General features: G+C 33.8%; 1 protein-coding gene across 2 annotated transcripts; it reads left to right on the top strand.

The window, feature by feature from the left end:
• The first annotated feature begins 8,633 nt into the window (after window positions 1-8,633).
• LOC149186289 (telomere repeat-binding protein 4-like) lies at window positions 8,634-16,140 on the top strand. 2 transcript variants are annotated; one of them, XM_089410955.1, is made up of 12 exons: window positions 8,634-8,807; window positions 9,953-10,236; window positions 10,408-10,687; window positions 10,802-11,960; window positions 12,249-12,464; window positions 12,653-12,739; window positions 12,934-13,013; window positions 13,248-13,486; window positions 13,646-13,764; window positions 13,886-14,150; window positions 14,295-14,358; window positions 15,056-16,140. In XM_089410955.1, exons 3-12 carry the CDS (start codon window positions 10,607-10,609, stop codon window positions 15,206-15,208), a joined length of 2,463 nt encoding a protein of 820 aa, XP_089267081.1. In that variant the 5' UTR covers window positions 8,634-8,807; window positions 9,953-10,236; window positions 10,408-10,606; the 3' UTR covers window positions 15,209-16,140. The 2 variants fall into 2 exon arrangements, with proteins under 2 accessions (XP_089267081.1, XP_089267082.1); XM_089410956.1 differs by having other exon boundaries at window positions 8,636-8,807; window positions 12,249-12,455.
• Window positions 16,141-20,332: the final 4,192 nt, after the last annotated feature.

Here is a 20,332-nt window from a genome sequence, read left to right as displayed (position 1 = left end):
TGAAAATATTGTTTGTCTGATAGTAAAAAGAGAAGATTGATAGGGTAATATACAATTTAATTTTAATTTTGATAAAATCAAGCGAAAGTTTTTAAATTCATTATAAAAAAAATATATTTAAATTAATTATAATATTATTTAAATAATTTAAATCAAGTTTATAGGTTATGAAGTGAGGTTTAATTTTTATTCTTATGTTCAAAATTTATGAGAAGCATTCATGTTAATATTGTGTAGGAAAATTTATACATAAAAGTCATATATATATATATAAATTTAAAATAAAAATAAATAGGAAATTGTGAAATATTTCAAATGGAAAATTAAAATTATCTTAAATAATTATTATAAATTGGATTTAGTATATAAATGATGTAATAATTGATTTATTGAATTGGTTTAGAGATAGTTTATGGGGAGCTCAATTTGCAATTACTGTGTTATGAAGTATTATGTAAATCTTGATATTCAATGTTTAAATTTCTTATGGGTCAAGCCAATTAAAAAAAACGAATTGATTTATAGAAAGTTATTTAAAGTTTGTAAACAAAGTATGTTAAGGTTAAGACACATATGAAACATGGAAATGATGAATGTTAATGTGACAAAGCATGTATATGCAAGAACACTTCGAGATAATGCACAGTTAAAATTAGTTTATAGCTATGACTTAAAGGAGAAAAACATGTTGGGGACAAAGGACAATCCAAGTTGAGAAGTTGGGGAAGGGAAGAGTGGTTGGGGATGAACCAAGTGGAACAAGCATGAGGGTGGATATAGCAATGCAATGCATACACACATGAAATAATGTTCAAGACAATGTGCACTGTTATGAAGTGGAAACGATGAAGTGGTAATTGAACAATAATATTTCAAAACAAAATGGTAATTAAGCTAAAGAGATTGTTAGGCAAACATAGTATCTTAAGATGAAAAATCAAGGTAATAAATAATTAGAATAAGCATTAGAAGAGGGAGTTGAGTGGAGATTAGAGTAAAGTCTAGATTAAGAAGCATTGGCTCTATTGAGCGCAGAATCGGGAGAGCAAGAGAGCCAACATCTTTGAGAGTGTAAACCATCAAGTTACGAACTTTGAAAACTAATGTTCATGAAAAAAACATTAACATTGGAACTCTATATTAAACTTGAATATGAATGTACATTCATTAATAACTTTTACTCAATCTATTGGGCTAGGCCGAACAATGGATGTCTTGTTCTAGAAAATATTTACTAACCATTATTGGGCCTCACCTAGGTTCGAAGCCTAGCTAAACTACTTGGTGTGGCTTGTGGGTAGATACATTAGAATCAAGGATATAAGAGCAGTTTCTCTAACTCAACCTTGAGCCTCTGTTGGACATTGGATAAGCCAACGCTCCCCGTGTATTTCGTGACATGGACTAACCACCTCTCATGGATCTTTATCTCTGGCGATGTGATCATTAGCTAACACCTGCGGATTTTGGTCAAACAACAATCGTGATTCCCAATAATGTCCTTAGTATAAAAATCCAAGTTTACCAATTCTATTGATAAAAATATATATATATTCATTTATATAATCAATTCAGCTAACTTCAATTCAACTGACTTATAAATCAATACACCAAATAAATTGAAAAACATTTTAAGATAAAACTAAACTAATTACTACCACTGCCACAGAACCGTTGTGATAAACATCCCCTTATATGGGAGAGTTCTCAACCACTCCGTATAGGAAGTTCTTAAGTGTGAATAGATGAATTAGAGTGACACCCTATGGGAATAAAGGGAGGGGGTAATAAATAACTTTATAAAGGGTAATACCATGTGATAGCGAATAAACTATCATTTTTGAATTTGTTAGAGAGAGAGGAGTGTGGAATGGTATGATGCTTTATCGGTAAAGATGCAACATTATGCCATTCTGATAGAGCATCTCAAGAATCTTGGAGTATAATGTAAGTTATATGTTGCCCTTTCACTTTTGCTTTGCTTTGGCGTGAAGTGGGAATTGCGCTGTGCTTACGCTACTCGGCGTTGGCATCTGCGAGATGAAACACATGGGGAGGGGACACATAGATAAACTATAAATATTGAGAACCCTCGCACCCAACCTCACCTAACAATCATGGAGGGATGAAATTAAAATATGCACCGCTTGCCAACCTTACCTTACTTTAGCATCCCGACATCTAATTTTAATGTTTTGAACTTTCTAAAAAGGTAAAAACCTAAATTTCCTAAAATAAAATCCTAGGAGCCACATTAAACCTAAATCTCCTAAAAATAAAATCCTAGGAGGCACATTAAATTTAGAATAGTAGTAGTATAGATTTATTTAAATACGGATATAATGTGAGTTGAGAAATTAAATTTTTCCACGTGTAATTTTTTTATGAGTTGGTGTTATTTAAATATTTTGTATAATTACTTAATTTTTTTAATTTTTAGATTTTTTAGAATTTTAATTTTGGTTGACATGAACAAAATTTCAATTTTGATGAGAGATAAACACTCTTACACATCATACATCATATTAGACTATAGAATAAACTTCTCGCCTCAATAAGAGTAAATTAATTAATTTAAATTTAATTCCTAACCCTTTTTACAAACTATTTAAATTTTATTCTAACTATATTCTATATACTTTTTAATGTTTTGAATTTTCCAAAAAAGAATATAAACTTAAATTTCCCATAAAGTAAAATCCTAAGGCTTAACTTAGTTTTAGTTTTAATGGATATTAAACTTAGAATTTGAGGGTAAATCAATTAGTTTAAATTTGATTCCTAACCCTTTCTACAAGTTGTTATAAAATTTGATTCTAACAATACTTGTTGTACTATACATCTATAAAGATTGACCCCACTTTAATTGTTCTGGACATATATGTGGTGTGTGCCTTAGTACTAAAACTAGTGAATTTATTATGGTTGCCTTACTTCTTAGGTATGGAAAGTAGAAAAACAAATTGTATTGTCAATTGGTCAACATGAACATGCATGACAATGAGAGATTAGGCGTTAAAAGCCTTATGGTTGGGATATTCTTGAATATCCATGACAATGAGAGTATGGACATTTGGTTTATAATAGTTTTGTAAATAGAAATACATACTAAGGGAAGTATATTGTAACTATTAATATTGATTTTTTTCCCTTTTGTAATGTAATTATTAGTTGTTGTTTTCATTAATGTAGGTGAGTCATTAAAACCAGTTAATGGAAAGGAAAAAATAAATCATTATAATGATTTTGAAAAATTAAAAAAATAAAATAAAATATCAAAATTAGTTTAAAGAGTTGATCCATTGATAAAATAGAAAGGTATGAGAGTGATATATAAAGTCAGGAAAATTGGACTCTTTTAATCATTGACATGTAGAAAAAATAAGTTGCAATGAATTTGTATTCCAAGTTAAAGGTAAGTTGTAGATTATAAAAGACTATTATGTCAAGTGTTTTTTCAATTTTGATTTTAAGTTATATAGTTCTTCTATATTTTTAACTAACTACAACATATATTATTGTTAAATTCCATTGTTAACTAACGAGAACAATTATGACTTGTTTTTTTATGAAAGATAAGTTTACAATAAAGTTAACAATCTAAAGTGACTCAAAGTGATAGTGAAATCTTAGATGAACTTATTTTTATTATTGGTGAAACACCCTTTATTTAGATCAAGAAACTACCAAATTTTATTTGAAATGTAATATAAGCAATTAAGCATGTCATATACTTAACTCTTTTTTTTCTTTAACACAATCCTTCATCAAATGACATATACCCATCAATATTTGAAATTTGATTTTTATAATAATAAACTTTCTTACTTAATATCTTCTAAATATTTAATATAAATAAATTATGATTGTACTAAAAAAGCTAAGTACTTTACAACATAGCATGGAAGAGATGGAAGAGATGTATCATGTTGTGTAAATTAAAATTAAAAAGCATTGAAATTCATAATCTAATCGCGTTGAATCTTTATTTATTTTAGTGAATTTGGATTAACATTAAAAGACTAACATAAATCTATCTTTTAAATATTAAAGGGATTTGGACCTATTTTTTTATCCCTATTAATACATAATATCTAAATTAAATTATATTTATATTATTAATAACATTACTAAATGTATCCAATAATTAAACATTAAGAAATTTTCATCTAATTTATTTTATCCATATCAATATTAAATGTGTTTAGAGTCAAATTAAATTTATATTGATATATCGGATTATCCACAATGTTGATAAACAAGTGTCAATCATCGACACTTGTTTATCCACAGTGTGGATAATATGATTTCTCAATCTACCAACACCTACCATAGAAATTTTAAAACAATAAATTTATATTGTTTATACCATTATTAAATATATCAAATAATTAATATTGCACCTCTATATTAAAAACAAGAGAATACTCTAAAATCTAAGAGGACAAATATAGTTGGGTAGTGCTTCCAACTTAGTCCAATGTATGCATATGTCAATGTTGTGTGTATTATGTACATTAATAATTAATGTATGAAATTTCTTGTTACATGAAATAATGTTAAGAAACCTATCAACTGTAATTCACATGGAATGTTGGCATTATGCTATATGGCAATTGTGAGATAGTGCCACCTCCTAATGTTTATGGTACTAACAATTGCTACCCTCCTTTAAGTTTAAATTGAATTGACAACTTCACTTAAATATTTTAATTGTTATCAACAACATAAGGTATTGCTAATATATTTGTAAACACACCATAATAGAATTTGGATCTTTCATATTGCTTACCCATACATACACCAATGAGGAAGAATTATGTATTGATAAGACAAATTGTTTCACAATTAAAATAGTGAAAACATTACATTTAATTAAAATTGATTGTGGCTTTGTACTAGATCATATGAGTTTGCCCATCTATTGAAGTATATTATTTAAGAATAGTAAAAATATCAACAACATCAAAGTCTTAAATCTCATAGTTTAATCTTGTAGCAAACTTTCCTTCGATTGTAAGAATTTAATGACACATGTAGTCATAGTGTTAGATTGATCCATAATACTAATTGATATTGTGAGGATTTGGGTTGATATAGAATTGGGAAAAACTCTTGGGGTTATCATTCCACCATGCATGAAACTTGAATCATGACAAAAATTTGATCATTCTTGAAAATTCTATCAAATTCCTATCAAATTTATAGTTGAAAACAACATTTTTGCTAAACATGATTAACTTACTCGTTATATCATATATCAACTTTAGAGGTAGGCTTAAAATGGCTAATAAGTTCATGGGAGTGTAGTCAAGTGGTAAGTAAGGAGGTGATTGGGTCTATGTCAACACAAAGACTTAGGTTCAGTTCCCTTTAGTGGGTGCAAATGAGGTTAGACGTAAACCGTAGATGATTTTGACATCATAAAAAACACACCACATAATGCACTAGTTTAGTAAAAAACACTATAAACAATGTTTCCAAAAAAACATGACCAACAAAAAAATTGAGATGATCGATCCTACGTAATTAAGTGGAGGATTTTCCACCATATTGATTTTTGTGCCAAATAGGCTAATATGGAAAAGATGTTGTAGTGTCTAGTTATGTTATGTAAACAAAAATAATAAAATAAAAATGACCATATGTTAAAACAAAAATAGCGTATTGATGCATGGTATTAACCCATGGTATGGACCCATGTTATTCATGTGGAATATTGCCTATTTAAAGGGGGAAAGACCAACCTAGATCCGTATTAACTTCAGATCTACCAAATGCCGAGATGAATCACATATTTTTCCACTCTAAAAGAGGTTTGCACCTCAAAGAGATTTGATCCTTCTCAGTGTTTAGTAGATTTAGAGTTAAGATGGATCTAGGTTGGTATGTAATTTAGTGGGTAATTTTTCCCTGATATATACTTCGAAATTATTCAATAAAATTAGGAAAGACATAAGTTAGCGAGATTGTACACAAAATGTCCAAAAAATCTATATATATGCAATTAATAGTAAACAATGAGTTGATTGAGCCAATGTTAATGTAGTGTAATGTAGATGGTTCAAAACTTTATTAGTAAACGATGAGTGAGATTGACCTTTTTTTGTTACCATGGTGAAAGGTAACTCGTTGGATAATTTAGGCGAGACCGAAGATCAAACCTAACGACTACCACTATAACACCAAGAGTATACTCAACAACACATAAGCTAGATGTTAGGTGCCAAGTGTGACTTAGGTTGCATATGTGTGAACTTAGGTTCAATTAAGAAGATGAAATGTAATTGATAGTTAAATGTAGATGCAAAGAGAATGAAATGTAAATGAAATGCACATGAATTTGTAATGGAGGGAAAAGTATGTGGGAGATTTTTATTTTAAAATATTCTCTTGCCCTATGATATTTTATTGAGCTTTTGACCTTAGGGTTGTATAAGTGTCTTTTTGGCATTTGAGTCTCTCTCGTTTTGGAGTTTTTACATTCTAGGGTTTTAGTGTTTGAGGGGAGTTGGGAGGTAGCGTTGCCTCCCTACCGCCGTGGCAGGAAGGGCCTCACTATGAAGTAAATTTTATTTGTTTATGTCAATGAAAGAATCCAGATTCCATATCTTTGTATTTGCAGTTGTTTGTGTAGTATGGTTTGTTGTTTGCATGTTTTTTTGCAGATGCCATTCTTTTGTTATTTGTTTTTGTTTTGTTGGCCCTATTGGCCAAAGGGATTTCCAACACTAGATATATCAGGAATTTATGACTGAGCAAGAGTCGAGACTCCATGAGGGTGGGGGGAGCCTACTCCTTGAGCCTTATCACAATGGGCCAAAGATGTCACCCCATGAGATTTGAAACTGAGTGGAGACGATAACATCCCATTATGCAAATCACTTGGTCATCCCGTGAAGAGACAAATTAGACCAATGCTAATATAGAAGGTTCAAAACTTTTGAGTGCATGTAATTAATGACATGAATACATCTTAGGTTATTTTGAGTACATACACCCCTCATAACATAATAGCTAATAGTCTAAAAGAACAATTGTTTTTCCCCAAAAAAAAAAACTGACTAACAAAACATGTTTAACATTTTTAATGAAAATAAATTTTCATTTATTATTATTTTTTAATTCATGCTTAAAAAAAATATTAAAAAGATAAACTAATAAAAATGTATATAATAATGATTTACCATGTAAAAAATAATGATTTACAATTTTTTGGGAATGTCATTAAATAATAACAAGGTGATTTAACTAATATTGATAAACTAACACTGCAAAATAGATAAATTGATAAAAATGTATATAAAATAACTAACAAATTTCAAAAATACAATTTAATGAAATAAAATAATTAAACTAATATTACTATTAATATAAACATTTAACTTAAAACTTTAAAATAAATATATATATATATATTTTAAAATTTTAAAATAAATAATATTTTATATTATTATTGGATATAAAAATTCAAATCATAATATAATCATTGGTTACTAACTAAAAACTATTTAATGAAGCTATAAAGGTTATGTCAATTAATGAAGGAGACACTAGTTAAAAAAATGTAAGGTATAAAGGTTATGTCAATTAATGAAGGAGACACTAGTTAAAAAAATTTAAGGTTAATGGATTATTTTAGAAACACAATATTACCTGATTTTTATGAAAATATATGAATAATTAGTAAAAAAAATACGGATAATTAGTAAATTAATGTTAATGAATTAATTTAGAAACACAATATTATCTGAAATTTTATGTGAAAATATATGAGAAACTAGATGCCCAAAGAGTTTGAATCCCACACATAATGGATTATCACAAGCCCTGGTCAATAGATGTTGTAAGAGATTTGATTTTGTAGAGACGTCCTCATTACATTACCGTGGGCAATCGAGAAGTTAGGGCCCGTGGATTTTTGCACCTCTCCTCAAATGAAATGAAAGAATTACTACTGTCCATTGTTTTCTCCGATTTGAAGGACGATAGCGACGGCAAATTAAATACGAGAAAAAGGGAAAACAAACCATTCCGGATAATAGTTCTAAGATTTCTCAACAGGTTGAGTGAATGCGACCCTATGAGGAGCCTGCCAGGTGCCACGCGTCGTACGAAACGAAGCGCGTTTATCCTGACTTGGACCAGTCCAGCGTGGCAACATTTTACTTTTGGAGCTGTGAAACTCATGTGATTTGCTGAGCCTCTTGTCACGTTTTGCCAGTTCGGTTTCTGAGCTGGCATGCCCTCGCAAATCCCAAGAACAGGAACCTGCTGATTTATTTATTTTTTATTTTAGCTTTCCGAAGACGAAATTCTATGCCCCCGGTGTTTAAATTGCCAACCGTTACCACGTGTCGCATGTGCAACCGCGTGCCGTGGGCCACATGATGCGCAGGGCGTCTGACGTGTCAGTAATCCAACGGCCTAGATTGGTTGAGAGTTTCACCCAGGGAAATCACGAACCCGGGTATGGGAAACCGCCTGGGGTCCAGTCTTAACCCGGGTTCAAGGGGGGCAGATGCCAAGGAGCAAAGTTGATACCGGTGTGTCCGGTGGCCACCGGCTGTAGGCCGAGGTCGAGGGTGATTTCGCTCGTGTGCCGCGACGGGCCCGACGGATGATAAGGGGTCAAGGTGGGGGAGGGACAGAGGAAAAGCTCGAAGCTCTAAATCCTGGAGGTTTTTAGTGAGAAATTTGAGAGGTTTAGAAGAAGACTCATTCGCCTCGGAATTGCATTGTAGTGCCCGCTAAATCTTAATTATCTGGTGCAAATGGCTGGGAACAGCACGCCTTTCATTCCCAAGGTAAAATTCTTACGAATTGTCAGCATTAGATTTCGAATTTCGAGCTGGGAATTGCGTTCCAGAGTTTGAATTTGGGGTTCTGTGGAGGGTTTTAGCGTTAATTTACGCATTTTACCCATCCTTTGCCACAAATTCTCAGCGTTTGTGGGAAATTGGGGATGAAAAATCTCTTCTTCGGAGAAATTAAGGGTTTAAGGCCGAGAATTCTGAGAATTTGCCATTTAAATGGAACCCGTGGCTCCTCAGGATGTCTGTCCATTGGCCGTTGTGAAATTATTGTGAATTTTTTTTTGCTGTGGTTCCAATTCTGCTTCCCTTAGTTTAGAATTCAAAGAATTTTGCCATCGGTTGTCTTGTCCATCTGAAAGCCCGAGAATCTAATATGCAAGGTCCGATTGTGATTTTCATAGCGAATTGCTGGTGGAAATTTTCCCTTAGTTAATCGCCGTGGAAAAAATGAGATGCAAGCGTATGTCCGTTTTGAAATTTGTCCATTATTTTAGAAAATTAAGCTTTGGAATCGAAATTGTCCGTCGGATGATCTGAATTTTCTTCAGAATTTTCGATTTAAGGATTTAGCCTAATTATGCTTGTTTTCTGTACATCGGATCTTCTCTTTGGGCTTGTCAAAATTTATGAACGAATTGCTGCAGTTAATTGAATTTTCCGTTTTCCTCGTCTTCCTGCCATTCTTTTCCCAAAAAAAAAAAAAATTAAAATGGGATTTAAATTGTCTGTTAAATGATCTGAAAATTCTTCTTATTAATTTCCTTCAGAATTTGGGATGTCGAGTCAAAAGAAATATCTTCTTTGTTTTTCTATTTCATGTGGCTTTGTGCCTTGGATCGTCTATTTCGCCGAGGTTTAGAGAATTTAAGTATCTGATCTTAATTGACGTGAATTTACGTAAAATTAGCGCAATTGGGAATGAATTTTTGACACTCTAGACATTTGCGTCAATATTTGTTGATCGATCTTGCATTTAGCATTTTTTGATTGTTTCCGTTGAATAATTTGAGTCAAACAAATGTGATTGGATCCCACCAATATGCTCTTGTGGATTAGCTTATCACAAATTTGTGTGAAATTGGCTATGAAAGCTCGTGAAAGGTTTTATAAAATTTGTTTCCTCGTCGCATTTGCAGGTTTAAGGAGTAAATTGGGTGAATTGGAGGACCTTATGCAACAAGTTTCCGATTGAATTTAGCAAAATTTATCTCTGTCGATTTCTCGTTGCAGGCGAAAACCTGCCAGACTCGGCGGTGGAGTACCGGAATATTCTGATTAAATTTGGAAAGGATCCTACCCGTGGAATACTAGTCGATCTATATTCTCGTTCAATCGTGGATGACCACAGAGATACAGATCTCCTGTTGAAAATGCCTTCTCTTAAATTATAAGCAGTCTTGGGTTTAACGGAGATTTAGTGGTGAGAAAAAAATCACATGCTTTTTCATTTTTTCTTTTTCTCGGAATGAATTGGCAATTGGCTGTGAATGAATTGATTTCTTGATGCCATCGATTTGCCTGTATTCTGCCTGTTTTTGAATTGTAAGACCATGGTGAGCATTTTGATTTAAGTGTGGGAAACGAATGGCAGGATTTACAAGCATTTGAAATTGGGGGTGTTAAGGAGATCAATCAAGCCAGAGAAGAAAACCGTTGTCCTTCCATATATTATACAGCTTCACAATTAGATTCGAGCACTTACAGCACGTTTGCTGCTGCGGCGAATATCTGATACATAGCACCAAGATAATGCTATTGACCTGCTGATTTTCTGCTGATTATTTTGTGGTATGGATTCAAGAAAGAGGATGGAATATGGATTTCTGGGCTATGAGGCCCCGCCTTTACCTCGAGCTATGCGGTCTGCACGGGTACTTTAGTCATCTTTTTCATTAATAATTCACCCTTTAGAATGTTTCAAAGCAAGCAAAATTGTTGGTATTGTGTCTTTCAGTTGTGAAGATACTGAAATTGTCAATGTGCAGGGGCGTGGCTCAGCATACCGAAAGAAAGATGGCTGTGACAATGGGATGGTGTCTTTTAATTTACTTGCCACTGTTGCTGGAGATCTCTTGCAACAGCAGGAAAATCAGAAATCTGGGTCTGAGCAACTAAGTATCAAATCATTTGAAATTTGTAATGAAGTGACGGGGAATGGTCCGAGAGAAGAAGAGAATTGTGCTGAACAGGCTCTTTTGGAACTGGAAAAATCTCACATTTATACGTTTGAAGATGCTGTGCAAAGGCAGGGATCTTCAAGCCAAGGGACTAAAGTAGAGCCAGATGACCAAGGAAGTTCTGACGAGAATGCCAATGTTCTGAGTGCATCCCATAGGAAGCTTGCCCTTGAAGCCTCTTGTATAAAGGAGAGCCCGGATATGATAATTCAGAGCGCATCTAGATCTGTTTCGAGTATAAGCAAATCTGCATGTCTTGGACAATCTTCTAATAACAGTCTGAATGGTATGGATATGTATGTAAACACTCGAGCAAGAGATGAAAAAGCAATGCAAGGCATCTCCCCTGGCGAGACCGGAGAGAAGAAAGGATGTGTCACAGAGAAAGAAATATATTCTACAAATACTTGCAAAGAAAGCTTCTTAACTGGGCCGAGACTCCTTGGTTTAGGACACGACATTCTGGAGTCAGGTGTGCGGCTAAGAAAAGAGGCCTTGGGTGTAGTTGAAAACAGTGAAGGTAAAGGGGAGAATGAAATTGGCGAAAGTAACGCGGGGCGGTGGAAGAGAGGTCACCGCGTGTGTGAAAATATGGAAGATGATTTGATGCTAGATGCACATTCGCTTCCTGCAAGTTCAGGAGTCAGTGAAGAGGTACCCCTGGATGTAGATATGAAACCTCCTCCACTGGTTAGTTCAGGTAGCAGTGGGGATGCACACCCCTGTCTGGGGAGCAAACCTGATTCTTATTTAAGTTGTCCTAATACTATTACAAAAGTTTGTAGAGATGATGACGACAATTCTTCTGGATGTACCACTCCAACAAAAGTTATTAAAAAATCATTCAAATTCCATTATCAAAGGGGAGCAAAACTGAGAAGAGCCATTACTTCGAAGTTTAGGATGGCAGTTTCAGCTTCTTCAAGAAAAAGAAATCGTTCTGACGTTGATATAATGGCCAATGCTGGTAAGTTCAATATTGCTGCATCTTGAATTTGTAATTATGGCTGGCATTCTGACATTGGTATTGATTTCAACATCTGGATTAAAAGACAGAAAACACTGCAGGGGATATTTTTTAAATTTCAGAAGTTTGAACTATGGAGTTATCTGTTTTTTTCTCTATGGCGAGGGCTCTCATTTACATTACTCTAATAGAGAGATTTTGTTTGGAGTTACATGTTTGGAAACACATTATTTCCTTGCTGCACTTCAGTTTGTACTACGTTCATCATAATTTCGTACATTCCAACAGAAAAGATGCTAAAGAGCGAAGCTCCTGGCTGTGGAGGGAGCTACACAAGGCAAAGAACCTTAAGGTGTTCACCTTCTAAAAGGAGGAGACTAGCTGAAGAAATATTTATTCCTACGTCAGATGGACATGCAAGCACTGCTAGTGTTGGTCTGGACAGCAATGGCGAAGATGGAGAACCTCCTGCTTCTGCTGCAAAGATACGCAGAGGTAAATATGGTAATATGTTTTAAGAGTTTTTTCACTTGGTAGATAACAAATAATATTTCCAGTGGTCCACACTGCATAGTAAGGAAACTTCCTTAGAATTTAGCTTTCCAGCTTCGAATTGTGCTTATTGTCCTTGCCTCATTTTCTTTTCTTATCCTTTCATATTGTTTACGAGAAATGTATGATTTGATTTTCAGCAAAATCTGCGAGTGTGTCATCATCACCAATATCAGCTGTAGGCTCTTCAAAGCATCCATCTATGAAGAAATCAAGTGAATCACATGGTCAGATTCTTGAAGTTTAGAGAGATTGTTTAGATCCTTTAAGATATATATTATATACATGATATTCTTATGTCTGCCATTGTGCTGCACAAAAGTACATAGAATGCATGAAAGCTAAACCCTCTACGAAATTCTGCCAGGTCTGTGTGAGGGTTATAATCTCTTAACGCTGGTGTTATTGGTTTGTTGTGCAGTTAAACTGACTATTAAATCATTTACGGTCCCAGAGCTTTTTATTGATATGCCAGAATCTGCAACTGTTGCCAGTTTGAAGGTAATATTTTGCTTTGTTGTTTACTTAGAAGTTGGATTCCTTTTCAGGGAGGATTTATATTTTTATTATTTACCTCAAGAGTTTGGAAGTTTATTTCATTCTCATGCATGAAACAAAATTATAATAGCAAAGAGAGGTATTTTGTGTTTTGTTTGCCCAGACACTCTGCTGACATTCCAATAAGTGACTGACTTGGCTATTTTGTCCCACATTTTTGTACATTGTCCAAAACAGAGGACAGTGATGGAGGCAGCTATGAATCTTCTTGGAGATGGATTGCGAGTCTGTCTTCTTCTTCAAGGCAATAAGGTATCTGATGAGAGTTATACTCTAGACCAATTAGGCATAGCACATGGTGGGAAGTTGGATTCGGTGGGATTTATGTTAGAACCAAATCCAATGCCAACTTCTCAGGCATGTGCTGAGGATCCACTTTTTGTGCTCTCTCGAGCTGGGACTCAACCTCCCCCAAGGTAAAAGCTGTTACGTTTATTATATTGAAGTAATTGAACTTTCACGTCCATTTCAAGAGCTTTAGCTGATTCTAATAAGACCTTTGGGCATTAGCAACAACCCTAAACTACTATTATTTGACTAAATTTATGTAGTCTTGTGTGCATATCAATTTGCAGGTACCCATCAGGGTCTGCTTCAGGGCATTCAACTGCTGCTGAAGGTAATAAAAGTGTCACAAAAAGCCGGTCTAACAAGATAAATGGGACTGCAGGTGCAGAAGTGGCAGTTACAACAGGTCTTATTCACCTAGCCAACTTTTGTGTTTGGCGTTAATTGTTGACATAATTGAGTGAATGTCAACCATCGAAATAACATTGATTTCAATCTCAGAATACTTATCTTTTATCTTTATCCAGGTGGTAGAACACAGAATGAAACGAATCAGTGGGCAAAAAGTGAATATGAAGTGGTAAATGATTTACCACATGTACAAGCTGGGTCCAATCCAGGGGCCCTTATTGTGCATCCAATTGTAGGAACTGAAACTGCACAGGGATTGGCCTTGGTACCCTTAAACAAGTGCCGGGGCTCTGAGATTGGTAAGCGCCGAATCCGGAGACCGTTCAGTGTTGCTGAGGTAGAGGCTCTTGTACATGCTGTGGAGAAGCTTGGGACTGGCAGGTATGTTGCTGTGCATGCCTTATATAGAAGAAAAATGTCAATGCCTATGGAATCCAGCTATATATATATATATATAGAAAGAGACAGAGCTATGTATATATATATGTTTTATTTTTCTCATGCATCTCTTTTCACTCTTTGAAGGTGGCGTGATGTAAAGCTGCGTTCATTCGAACAGGCAAAGCACAGAACCTATGTTGATTTGAAGGTATGGTCATTTTTCTTCTTTTGAACTTCTCAAATATTTAGGCTATGGGTCAAGCGTCAATGTAGTACATGCTTAAAATGCTGTCCAAACCATTGCAATGCTAGACTAAATTTCTTTTGGGTAATAGGTGGATTAAAGTTGAGCACTTCCTTTTTGGTCCAGTCATAGAATGCTAAATTTAGTAGTATGTTCTGCTCACCATGATTCTCTTCACAATTTACATAACAGTCAGTGTAAGCTCATCATTTAGGTAGGTGACTTTTATTTTTTCTTTTTTTTCTCACATTAGACAGATAGTCCATGTTTTTTCCAGCGTTTTTCATCACTCTCTTATCCCCTCGTTCTTGGTACAGTGGCCTGGCTTGTACGTGTTTTGGGTACAAAGTAACAGATTGATTTTTGTTGTGTTTTCCCTTGTTTGCTGAGTGTTATATACGATAATTTCATGTTCTATTGGAAATTTTGATTTTTCGATGTTTGTCGAAAATAGAACATGGGACAAGCGTCTGACATATTCAATTGATAAACATAGTTGTATAGGAATGATTTGCCACTTATTTTAAAAATCTAATAGTTGACAAGGAAGAAACAGTTTACTAGTATTATCAAGAAACAATTTTGAAGAACAAAACTAATATTTACTAGTAGCTTTTTCCACCGCTACTTATGCATGGTGTTTGTCTTGTTTACCTTGCAGGATAAATGGAAAACATTAGTTCACACAGCAAAGATTGCTCCCCACCAGCGTAGGGGAGAACCAGTTCCACAGGAGCTGCTTGACAGGGTCATACATGCCCATAATTACTGGACAGATCAGCAAGCTAAGCAGCAAGCAGAGGTTTGCCTGTAAAATAGGCAAGCACTTTCCAAATTGGTGTCAGCTTATCACATAATTTGGACAAGCTGAAAACCACACTATGTAAAGTGTAAAAATCTCACCACATTTTTAGCGAGCTCCCTTATTTGATGGAGCTCGGCGAACATTGTACAAAATTGATATTTTAACCTCTTGTTTATAGCTGGCTCTGGCACGAGTAACTCTCAAGGAAGTGAGAGTTAGAGAAACAACAATCAGTCTGATTACACATGTAGATGAATTCTACATTGCCGATTGACACTAACACAATTCATCGACGTGGCTGTTGCAAATGCATGGAGATAAGAAGGAATATGCAAGTGATGACCTCGTCTGCAAGCTCACTTGAAGCTTGTTTGTGGGCTCGATGGATTTACACAAATTGTGTATGAAAGCTTCATATGTGGGAATCCTTCCTCACTCTCTCTGGTTCGATCTCTAGAATAGGTCCAATTATTTGCCAGATGAATCTGCCTAGCGGATACTGGCCTGTGCATTCGCTGTTCGATTTGGTCTTTTGTTCAAAATTGTCATTTATTTGTTGTAATGAATGTAGATGCAAAAACTGTGCCTGATGGCCCATGCTAGTATGTGAACCGACTGGTTCACTCTTATCATTTTTTGCAAGAGCAATAGATGAAATAGTGCTTTTGTTGGTTGCTTAATGCAGATCGGGCCAGGGGTTCTCCCTCCTCATGAATAAAGAAATCTGTTGAGTTTGTGAATAAAAAAAAAAATTCTCTGAAATATGGTATCATATGATCCAAAATATGATGAGGGCTCTGATGTGGTCTTTTTCCTTTGTTTGATGTCAAAATTTCCTTTGATGGGTACTTATATTCTATGGCAGGGCTGTCGGGTCCTGATTGTACATTGCAAGAATTGACAACAAGAGAAAAGCGATCAAGTATTATTCATGCTCGGAACTGTCAATTTTCAAGCTGAGAAGCCCATGGCTATCATTATGAGTTGTGATGTGAAAGCCGCAATGAACATTTTCCAAAAAAACAAGGGGTGCAATGATTTTCATTTTCAAGCGGAATTATGACCTAGCAACAATAGCTGGGCCACCACTAAATACAATAATTTACTACCAAATGCAACCCTACATGACTTGCCTGAATTTATCCAACTCTACCCTGTCCTGCCCTGATTTAATTGTAGATTCCAAATAAGACCATATAACCGCTGTTGTGATCTGTTGAATCGCAGACTCTAAGATGGTATAGCCCTTTCAAATGTTTGTATAATCAGGTCACTTCCCACTGGATTTAAAGCACTTACAAACAAAATGTACTCCCCCTCTGTAAGTATTGTGACTTTATGCCCAGGGAGACTTCGTGGGGCTTTAATGCTTTTGGAGATCGCCCCATAACGGGCAGAGCATGTGGCCTCTATTAAATCAACCGCGAACAAAACACTTCAATGGAAATTATATATATATATATTTTAAAATCCAAAAATATCAGTGAACGATTCCATAATAAATGGTTTATTTTGGGGGTTCTGCTACCACCCCGCCTCCGCCGCAACCCCTATTTAATGGTCCGCCTCCGCCCCCTTCCCCAACACACAAAAATTTGCATAAGGAATTGATCAAACTAATTTCAGAAAAATAATTATAAACTAACCTGTTATTAAGTGCATCCAATACTGCGTTGTGTACCGATAAGTAGTAACATCGTTTGATCATTCGTTCGATTTGATCTGAAGTGCTAAACAAGTTATCATTAATTTCACATGTCCACCTAATAATGTGAGAAATATTTAATAATTAATGTGTGCCTTGTTGAAAAACTTATTAACCACAATTATTATCATGTGAGCCTTATAATGCCCACTGAATAATACTTAATTGCTTTATAGCGTATAGAAATTAAATTTTAATTGCTTTATAGCGTATAGAAATTAAATTTTGGTTTAGTTTTGAAAAATATAGAAATTTTGGCCTATTTTGATAAAATCTGGCCAAATTTTTGTAAATCCAAGTTATAGTTGTTGAGTGTTTCAGAAGTTTTTGATGAATGCTTACTATAAAAAATATGATTCAATTTTTTTTGGAAATTTTAAGATATTAACTGCTCAAATATTTTTGATGATACTGAATCCATTTCCACCATATCCATCTCCACCATAAAAAATATGATTCAATTTTTTTTGGAAATTTTAAGATGTTAACTGCTCAAATCTTTGATGAGACTGAATCCATTTCCACCATATCCATCTCCACCATAAAAAATATGAATCAAATTATTACAAAATTTCCAACAATTTTTACCAAGCGTGGCCAAACAATTCCTCCCCTTAATAGACGACGCCCTATTTTCTCAATCATTGCTGTGCGGACATTAGGTGGGCCCATACTAGTGATGTGTGGGTCATAGGAATCACGCTACGCGGTACATAATATTTATATCTTAGTATGCGTACGATAAGGAAATTGCAATACTTCGAAAAACAATTATTTAAATGTTTTAAAATATATGGGCATCTTTAAGGCAATTATTTTAATCGAATCTTAATGTTATTATTTATCTTATAGAATTATTTTAATCGAATTTTAATGTTATTATTTATCTTATAGAATTATTTTAATCGAATCTTAATGTTATTATTTATCTTAATTAGCGTCATATTTTTGTGTGGTTGAAGCTGGAACATCTATTTAATCAGGTCTAATGTTGTTATTCGCATTCATTTGGAGTGATGTCATAAGCTATGGGTTTGCGTGCTCAATCGCATCAAAGGTTTAGTTTTGTTTATGTTATGGGAAAGTTTATAATTATCAGGATCGTTAGTTGCAATATCTTTATAATTATCGGATTTTTCGAATTTGGAATTATATTATAATCTAGTGTTGGCTAATATTTTTTTATATGGTCTTGATTTGAGGGGAAGAGTATAGTCATGAAACCTTCGTGAGATCAGAACATATTTTCAAGGGAGAGACAAATACGGAATATGAAATTGTACATCTTATCTATTGAGACCTCCTACCTCACCTCGAAGTCAACACACGTTTGATGTAATGTTTGCATATATAAACGTCTATCTTTAAATTTCGAAGAATTTAAATGATGAATTTTAAAAATAAATTATATTTCATATTTTCGAAATTTAAGTGATGAGTTTTAAAAATGAATTATATTTCATATTTTCGAAATTTAAGTGATAGAGTTTTAAAAATAAATTAGATTTCATATTTCTGAAATATATATTTATGGTGTGTTATTAGTTTGTATTTCGGGAAAAAAATATTATAATATTATTTATTTTTAATAAAGATTGTGAAAATAAATGTCATGAATTATTTTAATCATATTAAATTTTATTGTATTGAGGTTTTTGTGATCTATATTATATTATATTTTATTTTTATTTATAATTTATTTTAAATAATGATTAAAAATAATAATAAAAATTTTGCAATATTGATATAATTATTTAAATAATATTAAGTTTTCAGAAATTATTATATCAAGAATTATTTTTAATATTAAAAATAAGGTTTGGAATATCTTTATATTAAGCTTTCTTTAAATTATAAAATTATTGATAATTGATATAATTATTTAAATAATGATGTGATAATGATGATGGTTAACATCTAATGAGACCAAATTTTGGTCTATCGGACCTAAAGAAATGAATTATTTAATTTGATTTAAGATTTTATTCCTATGCTCAAAAAGCTTAGAGAGAAGTCTCCAAGCTTACTGTAATTTTGACAATGTAATAGGCTAGGAAGGTTAGTGTTGCAACAAAGATTTTGACATTGAGATCTAATGTGGTTGTACGCAGGGCACTCTAAGAGGAAGTGATTTTCATCCTCATTGTTCGTATTCTCACAGAGATGGTAGAACCTTTCCATCCATGGTGTTTTAGGAACTACCCAACGACCCGTTTCACTATGGAGCTCATGAGAGTTTGTTCTAATCATGGCTATATTAATTTTCTTTGTTGAGCTAGTTAAAATAGAGAAATACTTTTGATCTTCTAGGGTGGGGTTGATGACCTCTTTATAATATCTTAATTTTCTTTTAGCTGCTAAATCTTTCTCGCACCACATTTTTTCTTTGACCTTAGAAGTAACAATATTTTTAATGCTATTAATGTTTTGCAATGCAACATTCTCGTTGATCTTCCAATGATTTAACCAGGCCTTGGTGTCTTTATACCAATCTTGTTTGAGCCTTAGGTGGTTTTGGCTAGAATTTAAAGCTAGCTTAGGAAGTCTATGGTCTCCTATGTTATTGAGTTTGTGCTTGTACAATAGAAGCCTAGTCATAGCTAGGCTCTCGATAGGGGAATGACCCATTTCTATAAGGAGAATAGGATAGGGTGTGTTGCTTTTAATTTTGAGGTTATACGTTATAAAACAATTCTGATTTGCTCAATCTTTCTCCAGGATTCTCTAGAGATGCTACAACCCCAAACCTCACATCCATATAAGATAACCAGAGTCACTGAAGTTTCAAAGAGGAACTTATTTCTATCCCACATTATGAGGTTTGTGGTTTTACAATTATTTTCAAGACCAAAATAAGCTTTCCATCCCCCATTAATCTTTTTCTCAATCCTATAGTTCCAATTGAGGTTGTGATGAATATCAATTCCTAGGTACTTGTAGGAAGACACTTCCTCCAAGTTACTATTGTCATACATAAAATAAGCGTAAGTGTCTTTCTTAGATTTGATAATCATAACTTTTGTTTTGTCAGTGTTAACAATCATACCTATGGTAGAGTAGAAATATTTAAGAAGTATAAGCTGCTTATCAAGATCAGATGGGCACCTTGTGAGAAGAACAATATCGTCAGCGTAGAGAAGAAGGATGATGACTATCCCAGCTAAGATCGTGCCAACACATCTTGCTTCCTCTAAACAACCTTCTAGCTTGTCGATGTAACTGCCAAATAGGGTAGGGGAGAGGGGGCAACCTTGTTTAACTCCGATATTACACTTAATATCTTTTGAGCACCCCTCATTGCTCTTTAACTTGGCAATTACATTCTCGTATAACCTTATAGCGGTAGCTCTCAACTCAAAAGGAACCTTTAGCTCTTCTAATTTGTTTCAAATGTTATTTCTAGGAACTGTATCGAAAGCCTTTCTAAA

Source organism: Pinus tabuliformis, chromosome 3_1 (genome assembly GCF_031772625.1).
Source record: "Pinus tabuliformis cultivar Carrire ecotype Pingquan chromosome 3_1, CPIR1, whole genome shotgun sequence".
In the NCBI taxonomy this organism is placed as follows: Eukaryota; Viridiplantae; Streptophyta; class Pinopsida; order Pinales; family Pinaceae; genus Pinus; species Pinus tabuliformis.
This window is presented reverse-complemented; position numbering and strand designations above follow the sequence as displayed.

Bases quoted from the DNA above. Each gene is read 5' to 3' on its own strand.
- LOC149186289 (XM_089410955.1), top strand. From the start codon at position 10,607: ATGGATTCAAGAAAGAGGATGGAATATGGATTTCTGGGCTATGAGGCC. The intron at 11,961-12,248 runs GTAAGTTCAATA...ACATTCCAACAG, and splicing joins TGATATAATGGCCAATGCTG to AAAAGATGCTAAAGAGCGAA. The intron at 13,487-13,645 runs GTAAAAGCTGTT...ATCAATTTGCAG, and splicing joins GGGACTCAACCTCCCCCAAG to GTACCCATCAGGGTCTGCTT.